At 34.4% G+C, this 19768-nt stretch overlaps 1 protein-coding gene across 1 annotated transcript; it reads right to left on the bottom strand.

Annotated features, from left to right (window-relative positions):
* Positions 1-2807: 2807 nt before the first annotated feature.
* On the bottom strand, positions 2808-3787 carry LOC141674520 (putative F-box protein PP2-B2). Its single transcript, XM_074481226.1, has 3 exons — positions 3476-3787; positions 3261-3373; positions 2808-3147 (listed from the first exon to the last, which is right to left on the bottom strand). Exons 1-3 carry the CDS (start codon positions 3785-3787, stop codon positions 2808-2810), a joined length of 765 nt encoding a protein of 254 aa, XP_074337327.1.
* Between the last annotated feature and the right edge of the window lie 15981 nt (positions 3788-19768).

The raw sequence follows: 19768 nt of genomic DNA, 5'->3' as shown, positions 1-19768 counted from the left end.
TTGTCATTTATATATATTTGTGTTTGGTACATTGTTGTCCTAATTGCCTTTGCTTCATAGGCCTTGTATTAATTGTTTGCAGCATTTTTACTCGGATTTTTGACCATTTGTAATGTTTGTATTGCAGTTCTTCGTCATGCTATTACTTATCCAAAAATATTGAACAAGCGGGCCATGTTTAATGTTTTTAAGGAGAGGTGTGTGGACGGCCCAAAGGAGGGTGTGACAAAGAGGAAACCAGCCACTGCTGCCAGTGGGGAGACGGATACTGGGTCGCATGCAAGTGAGGCAACAGCCATGAATCCAGACAACAAGCAACGGACTCTGAAGCCTTACTTGTAGCAGGCTTTGGATCGTACTGGTTCAGTTGTCATCCCAAAGGTGGAGGAGATTCCTAGCTCAGATGAGGGGGGCAACCCCCCGAAGCGGGATGTTGGAAAGGAAAAGGTTCAGAGTACACAGGAAGGGAATAAGTGGGATCCAATTTAGAAGATTAATGAACCCAAGGGTGAACTCGGGTGGTCGATGCTCGATATTTGGACATATAAGGGTTGGTCGATGCCGGACCCCCTTATTCTCATGACATTTTGAAAGCCTTTCAAATTCCGGCCAACACTGAGTACTATGACTCTTTGGGTATTATGACCGACACTGCTTGTCTTCTGCTTTATAGCTAGAGGTTGTGATTATGGCTAGCCCCAATCGGATAACTATGCACCGCAATGAGGTGGAGGCTGAGAAGAGGAAGCGGGAGAATGCCGAGTTGGATGGCACAATGGCCGCCTGTCAACTAAAACTCGCCCAGGACTCGGCCAAGCTATGGGAGGGAAAAGAGAATATGTTTAGCATTGATGTAGGGAGGAGGAACCTAGAGATTGACAATTTCCAAGGCACTGTTTGCAAACTGAAGAAGGAAAAGGATAAGTGAGAGGCGGATCTGGTTGAGCTGGAGCAACCGAGGAAGGAAAATAAGGAGCTAAAGGCGAGGGGGACGGCAGGGAGTTATATGGAGAATATGAAGAGGTTTTTAAAGACTAAGTCTTATGCTCAACTAGTGACCCAGAAGGTGGCTCCTTCGTATGATATGGGCTTTAATGGCTTTGGGACCTTTCTGGGTGCGGGCAATGTGTATGATCTCCAAGTTCATACTTATGAAGCGTATGAGCGTATGTACAGTAAGAAGGAATAGATTGAGCACCATTTTTAATCAAAATAGTTTTCCCGGCTTGAGTTATGTTTTTTTTCTCCACCATTGGAATCTTTCCATACTTTATCCTTGATAAACCCAAAGACTTTATTCTTTTCCCTCCACACCAACGATGACAAGCCAAGATACTTACAATCATGCAAGTTATTAGATACCCTCAGAATAGTAGAGAGTTTAGATCTTATATGTTGTTTAACATTGGAGCTAAAATGAATCCCATATTTATGGAAGTTCACAGATTTTCCTGAAAGTCCCTCGCAAGTATTAAGCAGATCCTTGATAATTTATGTTACCAATCGGCTCGCCCAAAAAAATAGAAAACTTTCGCGAAGAGTAGATGTAACTTTTGGAGCTGCTTGACTGATCTGAGAGCCGTGAATAAGTCCTTTTCTTTCTTCTCTACTCAATCTAGTAGGCAAATCTTTCACATAAAGAAGAAACATGTTTGGGGACAAACGGTCCCTCTGTCGAAGTCCTATAAGCTAAACTGGACCAACATAAAAAAACTCGTACGATATAGTGGTAACACATATCATTATCCATTTCATCCACTTTTGACTAAAGCGCATTCCTCTCATTCTTTCCTTTAGAAAACCCCATCGACCCTATCATAAGCTTTAGTAATATCCAACTTCAGGGCAATTTCACCTTCTTCTCTAACACTTTTCCTTTGCATATGGTGAATGAATTCAAACGCAACCAAGACATTATCAATAATACTCCTACCAGGTAAAATGCAGACTAATGCTCAGAAATTGGAGAAGGAAGAATTTTCTTTAGACGGTTTGCTAATACTTTTGCCAAGATCTTGTATAGAATATTACATAAAGCTATTGGTCTCAAGTCTCTCATACAACTGGCATTCTCCTTCTTAGGTATAAACACCACATTTGTATCATTTAGGTTTGCTGGAAAAGAGCAAATAGATAACCATTCCTTACAATACTAAAATTCTTCATGTCCTAAAATATACCAAAACTGCTGAAATAATAAGGCAGAATTCAAGTCATCTGGAATGAATGCTTTATCTGGGTGCATTTTCTTTATGTTGTTATGAATTCTTTAGATGTTAACTATAACGCCTGGGAAATTACGCTTGTATTATATCATATTACTGATAAATTATGTTTTAATATGCCATTTATGTGTAATTAGCTATAAAACCCTAATTATTACCTGTTATGTGTATTTCGTATTCAAAGCCTTCGCACCAAAAGTTATACGACCCGTATTAGGTTTTAATAGATGATATTTTGAATAAAATAATTGGCTTTATTTTTTATAGAACGGCTAGTACCATCGCATTATTCAGAACATCTAAATATTTTATAAATTTTCTTGTTTCGCGAAAAATAACTTTTTCGGGCCCCAATGGGTGTTAAAAACCCCACAAAAATCATATTTTTATTTTTATAAAATTATAGGACCTTTCTTTATACCACTTCTTTGTATTTTTGAATAGTTCACAATTTTTGGGAAATTTTGTCATATATTATATATATATAATATTTAAAAATTAAAATTTAATACTCAAAATTTATTTAAGGCTCATCTTGAGTTCCTTGTTGTCACCGCCTTTTTTATTGAAGTAATCGCCTAATTAAACATGGCATGCACGCTTTCCCTTTTCTCTTTTTTGTGGATACTGGGGATCAGTTAATATTATCGTATCTGAATTCATCAAGCCATCGGAACCATCATAATCGTAAGGCATCCAAGGTATGTAGACAGTCCTGCAATCGCTTGGGCAACCACCATCAGTTCCAACATAAGTTTCTAACGATTGTTCTTCCCAAAATCCTCCAAAGTAAAAATTGGTGATATCGAACATAAGATATGCAGTGTAGGCCGTATCTGGGGAAAACAGAGATGTACTTATCTTCCCACAAATTTCTAAATTATAAGCAGAGGAAAGCTCAGGGGCGAAGCCAATTCTGTTTCTTGACCATGAAAAAAAAATCAAAAAAATGAGAAACCATAAATTAGCACCCTACAATGGGGCTATATGTATGTGTGTGTATGTTTATGCGTTAATTTCTAGTTATATTCACACATATAAGATTTTGGACATTTTTTGATAACAACAGTGTTCCAAGAAGTGATATAGTTCGCCATAGGAGAGCGTCCTTGGAAATATATGGAAACACCTAATCCCGCTGATTTTGTCTAACAAAAAGCACTGTGATGGTCAAGTGAAAGGGGGTATATATTGATGATAACTAAATAGGAGTCGTAAAAGTTTAACAAAAGGGAAAGAAAATAATATACCATAGCACCGTCATCAATGATTAAAGGATTATCGGAAAGAAAGAGATACAAATCCTTGTTGGTTGAAAAAGCCTGGAGAGTACTTGAATGAATATTATTCCAGGGATCATCGAAGTCTGGATTTGGGAGTGAGTGCAGAGTACGACGAGAGATGAGATCAACTGGTAGAAATGTACTCCAGACGTTGTCAGATATCGCAGCTGATTGGAAACTTTTAAAGACAATTGATAGGCTCCCGCCAGCATCCACCGACCTAGTACGTGAGACAATCTTTTCCATCAATTCTTTTGGCAAGGCACCCATATCACCCATTACGCCAGAACACCTTTATCTAGCCAAAACTACAAAATAATTAAAAAGAGGGGTTAGCTATATATTACAACTCTAAGCAATGATGGATGCATATATTATTAAACATTTTTCATCTCCACCATAAATTCACCTCTACAAGTATCACGTGCAGCCCAATCTGAGAAACTGTGTCTGGACTATTGTTTTAATTTATTGATAGAAGAAACCTGGTTGTATCATATTTATGGATTGCATTGATTTGTATGCATTTGGATTTTGAATATCCTTGTATTAAATTAGGCGCTTTAATATAAATGATATCCATTTTAAAAATAATTATATCTGGAGTATAGATATCTAATTAAGAAAAAAAATTAAAAAAATTGACTTTTGTAACAATCCAAATCTGGGGTCAAGATTTGGTGTCACTAAACAACCTTTACATAAAACAAAGTAATATATAAATAACCCCTTAAACCCGGATCGTTTACAGGTTATGGTATGAAACAAGAATCTAACTTTCTACAATTCACAACAACTATAATACAAGTTTAAATACCTTTGTACTAATTTCCTTGTCTTATTTTTCTAACATCTTCGTCCTCTCGCAGCAGCGATTTCTTTAACTTATGTTGTCTAACGAAAGCTATTCACTTTTATCCTTATTTGCTTCTGAAAGAAATAAGAATTTATAAAGCAAGAGTGAGCCAAAAATGCCCAGCAAGTATATAATTCGAGTTTCAAGCATTAGTATCAAAGGAAAATTCCCAGACAAATCTTTAAGCAATTTTTAACAAATCTATTTATTTGAAGGAGTTGAGCGAATAAACATTGGATGTTATCAGCCTTTAATTATAAATCCAAAAGTGATAAGCGATTCCCAGATTCTTCTCCAGAATCATGGTTTTGTCCAGTTTTGGAATCATAAAACTTTTCGAGAGAGAATGTCGTTAATGGCGATCAACAATAAATTAAACTGGAAACTAGTTCACACTCATACCCTGCTTATCAGTTAGGATATAGTGTAGATCTATACCCACCCGTATAGATCCATTCGGGTACCTAGGCACTATCGCCCAAGGGTCCGGTCCATCCTCGGCCCATAGGATCCAGCTCATCACTGGCCCTCACAATAACCATCCAGCTCGTAGAGTATTTTGATGTCAAATTATTTTGAATTCAAAACATCCCAATTCAGGGTTCGCAAATAACCCGAAAGAATGGGTATTCGCTCAAGAGAGGAATCGATAACATAGGAACAATAATGAAAGGAACATGCATAATAAGAGTAATTACAGTGAAATATAAAACAGTTAAATATTCTGAACTTAGAATAGGAATGAAGAGACATTTGCAATATTTTAAAAGAAAAATAAGGAATACTTGCCTCGAGAAGCTTTAACCACTATTATCGGTTGACTTTTGGATTGCCTTGAATGTTTGGCTTTATCGTCGAACCATTATCCTATTCTGGATACAATCCTATCCTTCATGTCCTTCAATTGGAATCTTGTTGAGTCTGATGATTAATCACTAGATCATTCCTAGTCCAACGTCAAATCTCGGGTCATCCGACTAGGACCTACATGGTTAAAATACCCTAATTTAGATAGTCATCTCGCTTAACATAACACCCCTATCACTTTTACCCATACGGTTTCATAACCCAACTCATATTTATATGTATTATTGAAATACACATAGCAATTATGGTTCACATCTTCGAAACTCGGTTCGGTGTTCGTTTTCGGAAAGTACGTATACTCGTTGGTTTTAAAATAGTAAGGTAATTGATTATTTATAAAATATCGTGTCACAACATATAATTATTTTTTGTATAATATAATTATATCTCTTCTTTCGACGTCTCCGATAATTATAGGTTACGTTCCCGCATTTTCAAAATTGTTTTCCTGAAAATCGGGCAGCGTTTCCTTTGTTTATCGGCCTACCCGTCGAGATCAAATCGACTTCAATCCAATCAAAGCAACAACATCCAATCACAATTCGCAATTTCGCAAGTCCCAACCACCGATACAATTTCATTTTTAATTAATATTATCCGTATTTTTGTTTCGAAATTAATTTGACAAACTAATTTAATGTATTTATAATTTATAAACGTAGGACTCAGATAAAAATCATCATTGCCCACCGTTGGCTCGCCGAGGCTCATCGCCGACGGAGGTAAAATCCACGAGTTCCCGTAATACCGGGCATCCTACGTAAATTTCACCGTGTAATTATAACATTTCCCGCTGGAAATTTATTTTTATTTCACGAATATTTATTCATTTATTTCCCTGCAGAAAATCAATTAATAAATTAATATAAACAAAATTAATTCGAATTAATAGGAACCAAGTAACAGGCAACAACCAACATAACCCAGACAACAACCGGAAAACATCCCGCCACCAACACGCGCAATAACGCGCGGGCGGCCAGAAAACAAAGAAATCAGGCCAAACACAGAGGCAACACAACATACGTACACGACCATATATATATATACAGCATATATATATATATATGTATGTATGTATATATATGGAATAAACATAAGCAACAGCGCTGTCTCTCACAAGAAAACGCGGCGGCGGCGGCGGCGAGCGGGGCAACTGAGAACCGGAGAAAATAATGACAAAGGGGAATAAACGAAGGAAAGAGGAGAGGAGAAGGTAATAGAGAGAGAGAGACAGAAAAAAGAAAATCGACGGGGAGAGAGAGTGGGAAGAGATGAGCGAGAGAGAGATTAATTTAGGGATTAGGAGGAAGGATAGAAATTGTAAAGAGGAAGAAACGGGTTAACCCGAGTAACCCCAGCCCCCTTTCTAAATTTGCTACTATTTCGGGACAATTCTCACTTCGCCAATTTCAGAATTTAACGAGAATTTAGCGGATAGAATATGTCGAAAACTCATGGATTTAGTTTTAAAAATCCTGAAGTACATAAAATTAGTAATATATAAATTTTTTATAATTTTTAATCCATTTTTGAAATGCAACTCGTATCCACATTTTAACAATTAAACGAATCAACACGCACGTAAATTTGATCAGAACAAATCCCAAAATAATTTTAAAATTCTCATAATATTCAAGAGTTAATAAAATAGAATTTTCATGATTTTTGAAGCATTCTGGAATTAAATATTGATTTTAAAATTAAATGAAATCAGAAAATTATTTAAAGATAATTAATAAATAATATATTAATTTCTAAATTTTATAAACTCCCAAAAATAATAAATAAATTATAAAGCAACAAAAATAATTTTAGAGATAATTTTAGTATTTATGAGAATAAATATTCAATAAAAATCATTTTAAAAGCAAAAAAATGTATTTATATAGCTCAATAATTAATTATAAAATTAATCCTCATATCGAACAAATTACCCATAATTAATAATAAAGCAACACACAGCTGACAGACCCATCTCATATCTATTTATTTAAAAATTCGATGATTACATTTACATATTGGATACGAAAATGGGTTACTTAGCCGCTAAGTAACTAAAAGATGATACGATTTTAATACCAGACTTGAATAATTATCAAAACAGAGCTTCCTATGAAATATTTTTTTACGAAAATAAGATGATAATATCTCGTCTTTTAAGAATACGTATTTTTATCGATCTATAAAAGGATTAACGTATCGAAAATTTCACGTCGGGACTCATACGGGTCAAACCGTATCTCGGATTGAAAAAGTCAAAACACGAAAAGTGTTCAGAATTATCAGATTAGGTTGGAAAGGAGTTTTTGGAAGAGTTTCGGGTTGTAAAAACGCAAAAATGGTCGAAGTGGAACGATCCAATTCTAAAAAGTAATTTTATAATTACGTAAAAATAATCATTATTAATTCTATAAATCCTTACAAAATCATAGAATAATCCAAAAATTACCAGAAAAATACCAAAACTATATATATTTTATTCTGGATAATTAAAAATTAAAATATCCTAATTTTATCAGATATCAACACCCAAATATTTATATCAATCATCAAATAATTCACCAAAAATCACATAATAATTACTTCTTGACAAAAATAATTACATAATATTTCCCGAACATTAAATCCTCCCCCCTTAAAAGGATTCTGTCCTCAGAATCATGCTAAGGAACAGACGATGATATTTTTCGAGTGTCTTATTTAAATTTCTCAGGACTCATCATTTTCATCACTACTCAACAGTCTTTAGCCAATATCAACATCTATCAGTTACTCATGCAACCTAATTTAAATCTCCGCTTCGTACATATGGAGCTAAATTACTCTTCCTGGTCATACACACATGAACGTCTTACGAACTTGTTATACCTGTGACAACAAGACCAACTCATTCACAATCATTCTATTTTCTAACTGTCTCAAAGGACTAACTTAGTTTGTAATACTCTTATTTTGGTTCTATTCTAATAATTCGTGCTCATGAATGCCTCCCATTTTTACTGGTTGTTCAACTTTACTTCTCATGTCTCTTTTTATTCGATTAGCCTGACCTATGATCGTTTTTAATCATATTCAAAAATCTTTAATCGATCTCTTGTACTTTTCATTCATTTGTGTCCGATATACTGAGCTCAGGGCATCTTATGCTTCAAAATGTCCTACATCTATTCAAAAACTTAAACTTAAAGGAAAAATTTCAACAATGGCATTTAACTTACCACTTAACAGTATATCCCAATTTCTTTTCAACCATTATCAAGTATATTCATCGAGCGAGAATCTTTCACTATCTGAAAGGAAATATATTAATTTGGAACATAATGAATCATAATTTTATTCAAAACCCAATCTCTTGGTACTAATACATTTTATTGTCATATCAAATTAGATATTAATATGAACTTTGATGCTCACAACATTCCATATTAAAGTCAACATCAATCATCTATATTAATACCACATTTGATATCTAACAACAAAGTAAGTATCAGCATAACCTAGAAACCGGATCAAAACCTGTTCTTTAATTTATAACTTTTCCAATTCCTTTAACCACTCCCCAGCAATCTTAGTGATATTCACTCTTTCTTTTCTACTCAAGACATCTGTCTCTAAATGGATCCTGCTTGGTTGGTAATTAACCATACTTCTGTAGCTCATAATCAATTATGACCAGAGTTCATACCTTTGAAGCTTAGAACGCAGTTGCTACTTTTCAACCCTCTGCAGATATATCTCCAGACACTTAACTTGGTCTTACTTAGTCCTTGAATGGGCGAGGATGTTATCAATAAATACAATTACACTATCCAAATACTCCCGATACACTATGTTCATTTAATCCTCAGACTTACAATTTCTGATAATCGATGCGTAACTTCATACCTCCATTATCTTTTTTTCCATGACCCCTTTTTGTGCATAGCGCGAAACACTCTATATTTCATTATTCTTTCATTCCACACTCCTGAAGTTTCCTTCACTCATTACTTCATCCCTACTGGGTCATACAATACAGGGCTTTTGAAACCAACTCAACTCAGTGCAATAACCGATGAAAATTCTTACTTCATTCCCCGAGGTAACCTTGGTAAATTATTCGTCAGAACCTTCGGGACTTCACTTTAATTTTAAAGAATTTCGATATGAGATTCATTGTAACGTTCTTTTCTAACCGTTCGCCACTAATATCTTTGTTTAATCTTCCCTGTTTACACGCATTCTTGGAACGAATTCTTATCTCCAATTATTGGCGTTTCACTTCATTCTCCTATCAGTTCTGGCACAACCGACGTTCACAACTTGCATATATCCTGGATTATTCTATAAAATTTCTTTATCATCCTTTTGATTCCACTTCTTTTCTTCATTAGTTCTTCATTCTCATTATTCATTATCTCTTTTAAATATAAGGAATTTCTTTTTCTTGATAATATTAATATGTTCATTATTAGATAGGTTATATCTAGAGTTAACATTGGAATGAAGGTTTTTATTTATAATATTTAAATTCTCACTAACAGAATTATCAAAATTCATCGGTAGCTATTTTCTTAATGTCACATAAATCATCACTGATCGCATATTTGGATTTTCCCAATTGATTAACATCTTTTTTTCCTGAATTCACCTGCGAACTTCGCCAGTCTCTGTCTTACATCGGATAATTGGATTTTTGAGTTTCCCTTTATTTTACAGCAACTTCCATTCAATCGCCATTCGACATGGGTATACATTCAAGTCCTTCCTGGAGCGTTATTACATATGATAAAATCTCTTTGTTTTGTCTTAAACCTTTAGTTCTTGAAATTGCTCTTCTTGTTTATCGCAAAGGCCTATTCATCAAGATAAAACCTCGCACATGTCTGCAGTAATATTACGCTAATTCTACTAAACTTTCAATTTCTGCTAATTCCATCACTTCCTCCAAATTCCTAATTGCTTTGATTTTGGAACTGAAAATCATGTCAGAATTTGACTTAATCTAATTGGAATCGACCTCCATTTAACTAACCATTAGTTGGTCAAGTTAATCAATTAACTCTTTTAACTGATCAATTAAACCAAGTGCTGACTAGCTAACTGGAATCAAAGACCAGTTATGTAAAGTCAGTTTGATCATAACAACCTTTTCCAAAAACCGAGACCGCAATCATTTGGAGTACCACTGAGTATCTCAATAACATATGAAAGTATACTTTTTATCCTTAAAAGTAGGGTAATTTCTGAAAATTTGGGCAGCACCTCCCCTATACCATCGACTACCAGTCGGACTCAAGCCGACACCATCAATCAACCAAATCGTCCACAATCATATCCATCCACTTCCATCAACCAAATTCATCCAATCACCATAATCTAAACTATATCATTCTGACCAGCATATGTATGATTAAGTGGCATAACATATATCTTTTTGAAATGCGACTAAGGTCTTAAACCAACAATAATTAATATAACCATACTTTTCTTAGTTCTTTCAGAATATTACAAAATTTTATTAGTGAACTTTAAAATTTATCTTGTTGTTTCTCAAAAATTTTATTTCGCGAGTATTTTAACTTATTTCTTGTCATTACTAATATCGCTAAAGATAGAGGACTGGTGTGATTAGTTGAAGGATACAGCTTAATTTCTAAGAGAAACTTTACACACTCAGTTTCATTAATTAATCTATTTAATTTTTAATAATCACGCATGGTTTTCATTATTATCGTCACAATCTGGTGGAAACTCAATTGCCAGATCATTATTTCTTAAAAGGTTTCACAGTCGAGTCACCATTGCTTCATCTCCACTTATGTTCCCGTATCAAACTTTCATCACTGGTCCAGTTATGGGTATTAAATTTACCATAACTTATTTACTTAAATTAGAGAACCTCACAATTTCTTGAAGAACGTGTTCGAAATTTGGTTGCAATTAAGATTCCTTCTATCTTGAATCTTTACGACAAATATCTTCCCGCGAATAAAGGATTCTTCACGTATTAATCGCCTGTCTGAGGTATTGTTCAAAATTCCCCTGATCTTTGATTTTCGTCCCGACACTCGTTCGCTTTGTCTGTTGCATACCACCTTACTTCCTTATTTTATAACTAATTAAATTGTTATAGTTCGCTAACCATTCATTTCACGTCGAAATCTCTGATTTGAAGTGCATCGCGTTAACGTAAACTACCATACTGATGAGATCCTCGTAACACAAAAAATTGTCTAATTTGGTATCTTTGCCATGACCGCGTTGTCGGTGTATCCATTCTTCCTTGCTCGCAAATGTCCACCATTTATCGGCTAGCAATCATATCATCCTTCGACACGTAATTCTACCTGTCACACGGGACTATTCCATTTCTTTTATAATCGTCAAAGAACAGACTCTACGCAAGAGGAGAGTTTGTGAATATGATTTTGATTGAAAAGAACCGGATAAGGAATAACAATGCAACAAACAATTGGAAGAATCTGTAAATCAATAAATTGAAGGAAGAAGAATGAATGAAGAATGAGACAACCATATTCGTACTTAAGATGGCCATTCTTTCATACTATATGGCATACAGCACATGATTATGTGGCGTCCCACCCGACCCTTCGTCATTTCGACAAAGCGTCACACCACAACACTATTTCTCTCAATCAGGAAGCAATAGTTTGAGAAGAGAAATAATTCAGAAGAAATACAATAAATTTTCTTTCATTTTTGCCTCCTATGATCTATTACTAACAAAAGCTCATACGTATTCATGAACCGAGATGAACATATGTTTTCGTATTAGAGAAAAGAATGACATTATGGGTCATCATTGGTCACTGCCCACGCTTCACTTACGTATCCCTTCAGGAATTGTTCGAATGCGAGATTCACAGTTTAGATCACATTATAATTTCGGAATGTCATCTGAAAATGCCTTCACATTAAATGCTTTAACAATTCGATCATAATTGCGCTCCCATAAAATTTATAGTCATTTCTTTTGAATTCATCTATGGCTCGTAGAATAATCATTGATCACGTAACGCCTCAACTTTGCTGATAGAAAAATGATTATTCTCCAATCATCTGGAAGAGTCTTCCCTTTCCTTCAATCATCCTCTGTCTTTTGAATCACGAATCTTGTTAAATTTTTAGTAATTTCATGAATTGAGTAAATAATGTTTTTAACATGTTGATTCAATTATTAATATTATTAAACAAAGTTTACTTTCGTCTTTCATGAAAAACTTTAAACTTTCTCCCTGCTGGTGGGTCTACTTGATCCTTCGAACTAACAACACTGAGTCTAGATCCATTATCCTTTTAGATCATTTTCCTATTTATAATAACAAGAACTTAAGTAGTAATTCGACAACCAAATTGTAAAACTCATTTTGTGCAAAAATCTTCTGAAAGTTGATTAAGAAAATCTTTTCCAAAATCTCACTTTAAAATTTTGAAAATCAAATATTTGGTCATCCTTACTATATAAGTAACTTGCTATTCTTATGATTTTCTAATGAGATATCTAATTTAAAAGAATGCCCATATAAGGGTCTTTCCACTTTGGTATGTCTTTTATTTCTCCTTGAATTCTGTTCATATTTATTAATCGACGAAATGTCAAGTTACCGTTGTATACCATTTTATTCATAACTCTAACTCAAGGCCGACGTCTGCCACCGTCTTTGATATTCTCGTCGTCGTCCTGGACGTTATGCTTAAGACTACTAATGCAATTCGACGCTCTACTTGTAGATAAGGTCGCACCTTCTTTCTAGTCTTACTTATATCTAATAAGACAGATATCATTACTCGCGCAGCCCCGGTATGTGATAAGAATCTTCTCGCAACGGTGGTGCCTTTGCAGCTTACAACTTTGACTCTTCATCAGCTCCCATCAACTCGTTGCCTCCAGCGTGGAGCTCGTCCTACAACCTAATTCTAAGTTAAATCGTACCAAAGCTCACGAAGTTCTCACAAGACTCAATCACATTTTCTTCAAAACCGCATGAAAAGTAGAGTAACATACCCAGTCTCCGTCAATCTGTCGATTTATCATTACTGTAGGATCCGAGAACTCAATATACTTATAGCATTGCGATATTCGCCTTACACTTCCCTCAATAATCCTGACTTACCAATTCCGTATCGGACCTGCTAATCCTCACTCGCACTCAATTCAAACTTAAAATGAGTATGCCTAGGGTCTTTCCTATCTCATATGTCCTATCACTCCTATCTTACCCTCACCTATTCTTATTTCACTGACCAATAACCTGTAGCTCTGATACCAACTTGTAACAATCCAAATCCGGGATCAAGATTTGGTGTCACTAAACAACCTTTACATAAAACAAAGTAATAAATAAATAACCCCTTAAACCCGGATCGTTTACAGGTTATGGTATGAAACAAGAATTTAACTTTCTACAATTCATAACAACTACAATACAAGTTTAAATACCTTTGTACTAATTTCCTTGTCTTATTTTTCTAACATCTTCGTCCTCTCGCAGAGGCGATTTCTCCAACTTCTGCTGTCTAACGAAAGCTATTCACTTTTATCCTTATCTGCTTCTGAAAGAAATAAGAATTTACAAAGCAAGAGTGAGCCAAAAATGCCCAGCAAGTATATAATTTGAGTTTCAAGCATTAGTATCAAAGGAAAATTCCCGGACAAATCTTTGAGCAATTTTTAACAAATCTATTTATTTGAAGGAGTTGAGCGAATAAACATTGGCTATTATCAGCCTTTAATTATAAATCCAAAAGTGACAAGCGATTCCCAGATTCTTCTCCAGAATCGAGGTTTTGTCCATTTTTGGAATCATAAAACTTTTCGAGAGAGAATGCCGTTAATGGCGATCAACAAAAATTAGACTGGACACTAGTTCACACTCATACCCTGCTAATCAGTCAGGATATAGTGTAGATCTATAACCATCCGTATAGATCCATTCGGGTACCCAGGCACTATCGCCCAAGGGTCCGGTCCATCCCTGACCCATAGGATCCAGCTCATCACTCACCCTCACAATAACCATCCAGCCCGTATAGTATTTTGATGTCAAATCATTTTGAATTCAAAACATCTCAATTCAGGGTTCGCAAATAACCCGAAAGAATGGGTATTCGCTCAATAGAGCAATCGATAACATAGGAACAATAATGAAAGGAAAATGCATAATAAGAGTAATTACAGCGAAATATAAAACAGTTAACTATTCTGAACTTAGAATAGGAAGGAAGAGACATTTGCAATATTTTAAAAGAAAAATAAGGAATACTTGCCTCGAGAAACTTTAACCACTATTATCGGTTGACTTTTGGATTAAGAATTATATCAGGAGTATAGATATCTAATTAAGAAAAAAAGGAACATATTCAATTTAAATTTTATAAGATTGACTTTAATCCATGAAAGATTTCAAAATATTTAAAATACGCTAGTAATCTTCCAAAATCTACTAACTTTTTAAATAAAAAAGTCCACCAACTTTTTAATAACGCTAGATTTTTATAAATTTTTAAAACGTCCAAATCTAATATTACCATATTTTAAAGAATATTTCACAATCTAAACTGATACCGATTTCAATAATCCAAAAATTTCTTTTAAATGTTGATGTACACCCTGTAAAATTCATAATATTGAAATATCTATTTATTTTAATCCATTGATGATAGAAATTTATAATCACTTATAAGATAAAATTGAAATTTTTGTAATAGCTTATCTTTAACTTTTCATCGACATATTATCTACTTGTAATAGAAGTTAAAAGTCAAACTTGATTTAAATATTTTTTTACTCATAACTAGTTTCAATAAGGGTAATGGTCAAAAATATCTTTTTTTAAAAAAGGGGACAAGAATATTATTTTCACAATATTTGGCCAAAAATATCAGACTAATACGCATTTGAAAATTTGATAATCCTAATACACATCTGAAAAATGGGTATCATGTAAACAAATAAAAAAAATTAAAATATTATAAAAATGAATATGAGACACACATTATAGACACGCATTATCGAAACGTGTATCACCGTAAGTAGCGATACCCATTTATAAAATGTGTATTACTAATACTTATCTTGTAAATACATATCAGGATGATTATTTTGGGCAAAAATTTCAAAAACGGTATTCTTGTAACGTAATCTAAAAAAGTACTAACTTATCATTTTTTTTCTTTCAATAACACATTCACTATAATATATATTTAATATTTTTAATTGACTAATAAACTACTAAAATCTTTTTTAAATGTGCATCTCTTGAAGTCTTTTAAATGCAAAAAATTAACAAATGTGTTAATTTGATTTACGGGTATTGATAATGCTCTAAATCTTTGTGGGTTAATCCTTAGAATTGAGCCAGGTCCGAATGTAGGGTACTTGAAATGGAATGCTCAATGGAGTTTCGATCTCCAGGGACACCTCTGGTAAAAGAATGAGTATTCCGGCCAAATTATAGAGAAAAAGAAAAGATAAAGCTTACTATCTTTGATTTTTTTGTGAATCATTTTCCCTCTTACTTTGTTGGTATTTATAAGAATCAAGGACATGTAAGTGGCACATGCACGTGGGGGGATGTGTAGCAGCTAACATGCCTGCTGACGTCGGCGGTGGTGCCGTCAGTTGTACGATGTTGACAGCTGATGGTGTCTCAGGAGTCCCATATGGGTGTGTCAGTCTTCCATGTGGCGTGTTAGTTGAGTTTGTCGGCTGACACCTGACTCTATAAAATAATATCATCAGTCGTGTGCTGTGTATAGATACCAGAGTCAAATTTTAGCATGTTATTTTCATTTCCAAAACCATTCTTCCATTATAGGAACCACAAAACCATTTGTCCCATTACGGGGACCACAAAACCATTTGTTCCATTACTGGAACCACAAACCATAATCAGATATATATTTGGACGAATCCTAGGGACAGTTGATCAGTCTATCCCATCACAAACCTGTTCCGAAACTCAGAGACTAGCTAGGTCTCTGTCACGTTGGACTAAGCGGTTCAAATAGGGCGCGCAACCAACTTAGCCACTTATGCAAACCTGTTGGGCCGTTACGGGCCTCTTACGCAACCATCCAATATCTGATCCGTTTTATCCAATTTTCAAAACCACTTATAACTATCTCTTTTAAAACAATTATATCACAGCATACTATCCAAAACCTTTCCAATTTTAATCATAATCTAGAGATAGGCATTTTCAGAAGTTACTTTTCCCCAGACACAATTTAAACGAATATTTTTAAATACAGGGAATACGTAACTTAAAATGTTTTGTTCCACTATATAAATTAAATCAACAATTATTCATATATACTGAACTGTAAAAGATTAGTCCAGGGGTATTTGCCTTGCAGAGCTTTACAACTATCTCTAATTGACCTTGAACCGATTTGGATGCTCGGTTTATCGTTTAACTATTAGACTATTCTGAATCCGACTTCAACACTCAGGCCCTTCGATTGGAACCTTGCTGAGCTGGTCGACTGATCACTAGGCTATCTTTTAGTCCGACGATAACTCTCGGGTTTTCCGACTAGCACCTACGGTGTCGAAATACCCTATGTTAGACGACTAGTTATGCTTGACATATCCTCGCTACACACTTTACCCAAACGATAACGATTCCCGAATCGTACTTACACGTAATAATAATACTCGTAACAATCAGGGTTCTTTTAGTAGTCCCGATAATCACAAGGTACATCCCCATATTTTCGAATTTAATTTTTCGAAAATTGGGCAGGCTCTCCTCTACTTGTCGAAACATAAATCGACGTCTCAACAACAAACAATCACAATTTAAACCAAATCAATTACGCAATTCACAATCCAGTTTATTTACCCAACTTCGATATAACATAACAAATTTTTCGTTCCGAGAAATTAATTTTACACACTAATATTATTTTATTATTTTAATAATTGTAGGACTCAGATTATATCATCACGGTCCCCCACCGTCAGCTCATCGAAATTCATCGCTAATGGCGGTAAAACCCGGAGGTGCTCTATACGGGTTTCCGATCACGGGTTCTACCGATTAAATTCCTGAATAATTAAAATAACTATTCGATTAATCACCAAAAATTCATTCAAATTTTTTTGGAAATAATTCGAATAAATAAAATAATAACAACCGAATAATTTCATCACAAATCACTGTAGAAATCTGAAATTCGTAACAGCAAAGGAACAGGGAACTGAAGCACAAGGACGCACAACACAGTACCCACACATATACATACATACATACAAGTACATATATACAAGAATACAAGCATGAATAGAGGCCAAAACGGAAACAACCGAGACCAACCAGAATTCCGGCGGCGGCGACTTACCGGGAATACGGCGGCAGGGCAATGACCGGAAGAAAGGGAAGAGAAGAAGCGGGGAAGGGAAGTGAGGGGAAGAGAACAGGGACAGAGGGAGATAGAGAGGATTGATAGAGATGGTGAATGAATTAGAGAGAGGGGGTGGGATCGAATGAGATGGACGGGAGGGGTGTAATTGTTGTTTATTATTTTCTATCTCTACTAATCATTCCACTGCATGTATACACAGTTGATACCACAATAGTTTTATTACAAGCCACGTGTCCTCAACAGAACTGCCAGCCCGATTTCAATCGAATTCTTTGCATTTAAACGAACAAACGTACAGGTAAACGTATCTCGAAAAATTACCAAATAATTTCTAAAATTCTCGGACTAACTAAAACTAAAAAAATAATTTATTCGTAAATTTTAAAGCATTTCTGAAATGTGCAACATACCTTCATTTAACGATATAACGAACAAACGTGCAGGTGAATTTAATCTCAAAAATTTCCGAAATAATTTTAAAATTCTCGGAATATTCCAAATTTAATAAAATATGAGTTTCGTAATTTTTGAAGTATTCTTGAATTTAATACTGAATTTACTCATAAATACAATCAAAAAATCATTCAGGGCTAAATAATTGACGAAATATAGATTTCTAAATTTTAAAAATTCCAAAAAATAATTATTATAATTGTAAAACCATAAAGATAATTTTAGAGATAATCCAAATATTTATGAAAATAAATCTTCAATAAAATCACTTTTAAAATAGAAACAAAACAACACGGCTCAATAATTAATTGCACAAATGATTCTCGTACACAAATAAGACACACACAATTAATAATAAGGAAATACACAGCTAATACAACCCATACACGTATTTTATTTACTCAATTATTCAATAATTATACATTTAAATAATACGAAAATATATGAGTCGTTATATCCTTCCCTTTAAAAAGATTTTATCCTCAGAATCTGATTTAACTAAATAAGTGAGGATATTTGTCAAGCATATTTGACTCTAACTCCCAAGTGGACTCTTCCACTCGAGAATTTCTCCAAAGTTCTTTAACTATAGGAATAGACTTATTATATTCTAAGGACTCGCTCTTTACGATCTAGAATCTAGATTGATTCATACATATTGTCTTGGTTCAAATCAAGGATATATTCTTTTGACATAAAGACGTAAAACATAGTATGAGTATATTGCAGTTGAGGCAACATCGCTAACTCATAGGCGACTTAACCTGTTTTCTCAATACTTCAAATGGTCCGATATATCTAGGATTCAGTTTGTCTTCCTATCCGAACCTGTCAATCATTTTCGAGGTGACATTTCCAACAATTCCAACAATCTTATTTCTCAATCCCTAACTTCTCAATACAACTCCGTGCTTTTTTTTGTTTATCACAAGCTGCTATTAACCTTATCCGGACCAATATCACTATGCCCTAGGTTTGCTGAACTAATTTAGGCCTCCTAACTTCTTTTCTCCCACTTCATCTCAATAAAGCGGGGCCTACACTTTCGTCCATACAAGGCTTCGTAGGGTGGCAATCCTATATTAGCATGATAACCATTATTATAGGAAACTCCGTCAATGGCAAAGGATCATCCCATTTTCCCTTAAAATTTAAAACACATATTCTCAACATATCTGCTATCGTTTATGTTGTTCTATCACTTTGACCATCTGTCTGATGATGACAGAAGGTATTCATCTTCTACTTATTTCCCTAATATTCCTGATCACCAAAAGTCCTACTCCAATTTTGGTACATCTTAGTGTTTACCGGGTGGATAGAAAACTTGGAGTTATGGTCTTCTCGCAAAATTTCATTCTTTAGCTCAATCATATTAGGAATACATATTCTCGAGGAAAACCTAATCATATCTTTGTTTTCCTTTTGAGTAAAAATTTCCTTTTTCAGTTAAACTCTTTAATCCATGATTCATGGCCTCTGCTTGATACTTCTTGATTCCTTCCATCAATTCTGACTGAAAAGTGATCTCATACAATTTGCTCCATTTTACCTCCTGGCACTCAAACTTCAATCTATAACTTCTTCCATTCCCTCGCTGATTCTTCAGCAATCCTAATGGTATTCAATCTTTATTTTCTACCCAAGGCATCTGTCACTAAATGGACCTTTCCTGGGTGGTAATTAATAGAACATGCGTAGTCAATTTC

Source organism: Apium graveolens, chromosome 7 (genome assembly GCF_009905375.1).
Source record: "Apium graveolens cultivar Ventura chromosome 7, ASM990537v1, whole genome shotgun sequence".
NCBI classification, from domain to species: Eukaryota; Viridiplantae; Streptophyta; class Magnoliopsida; order Apiales; family Apiaceae; genus Apium; species Apium graveolens.
This window is presented reverse-complemented; position numbering and strand designations above follow the sequence as displayed.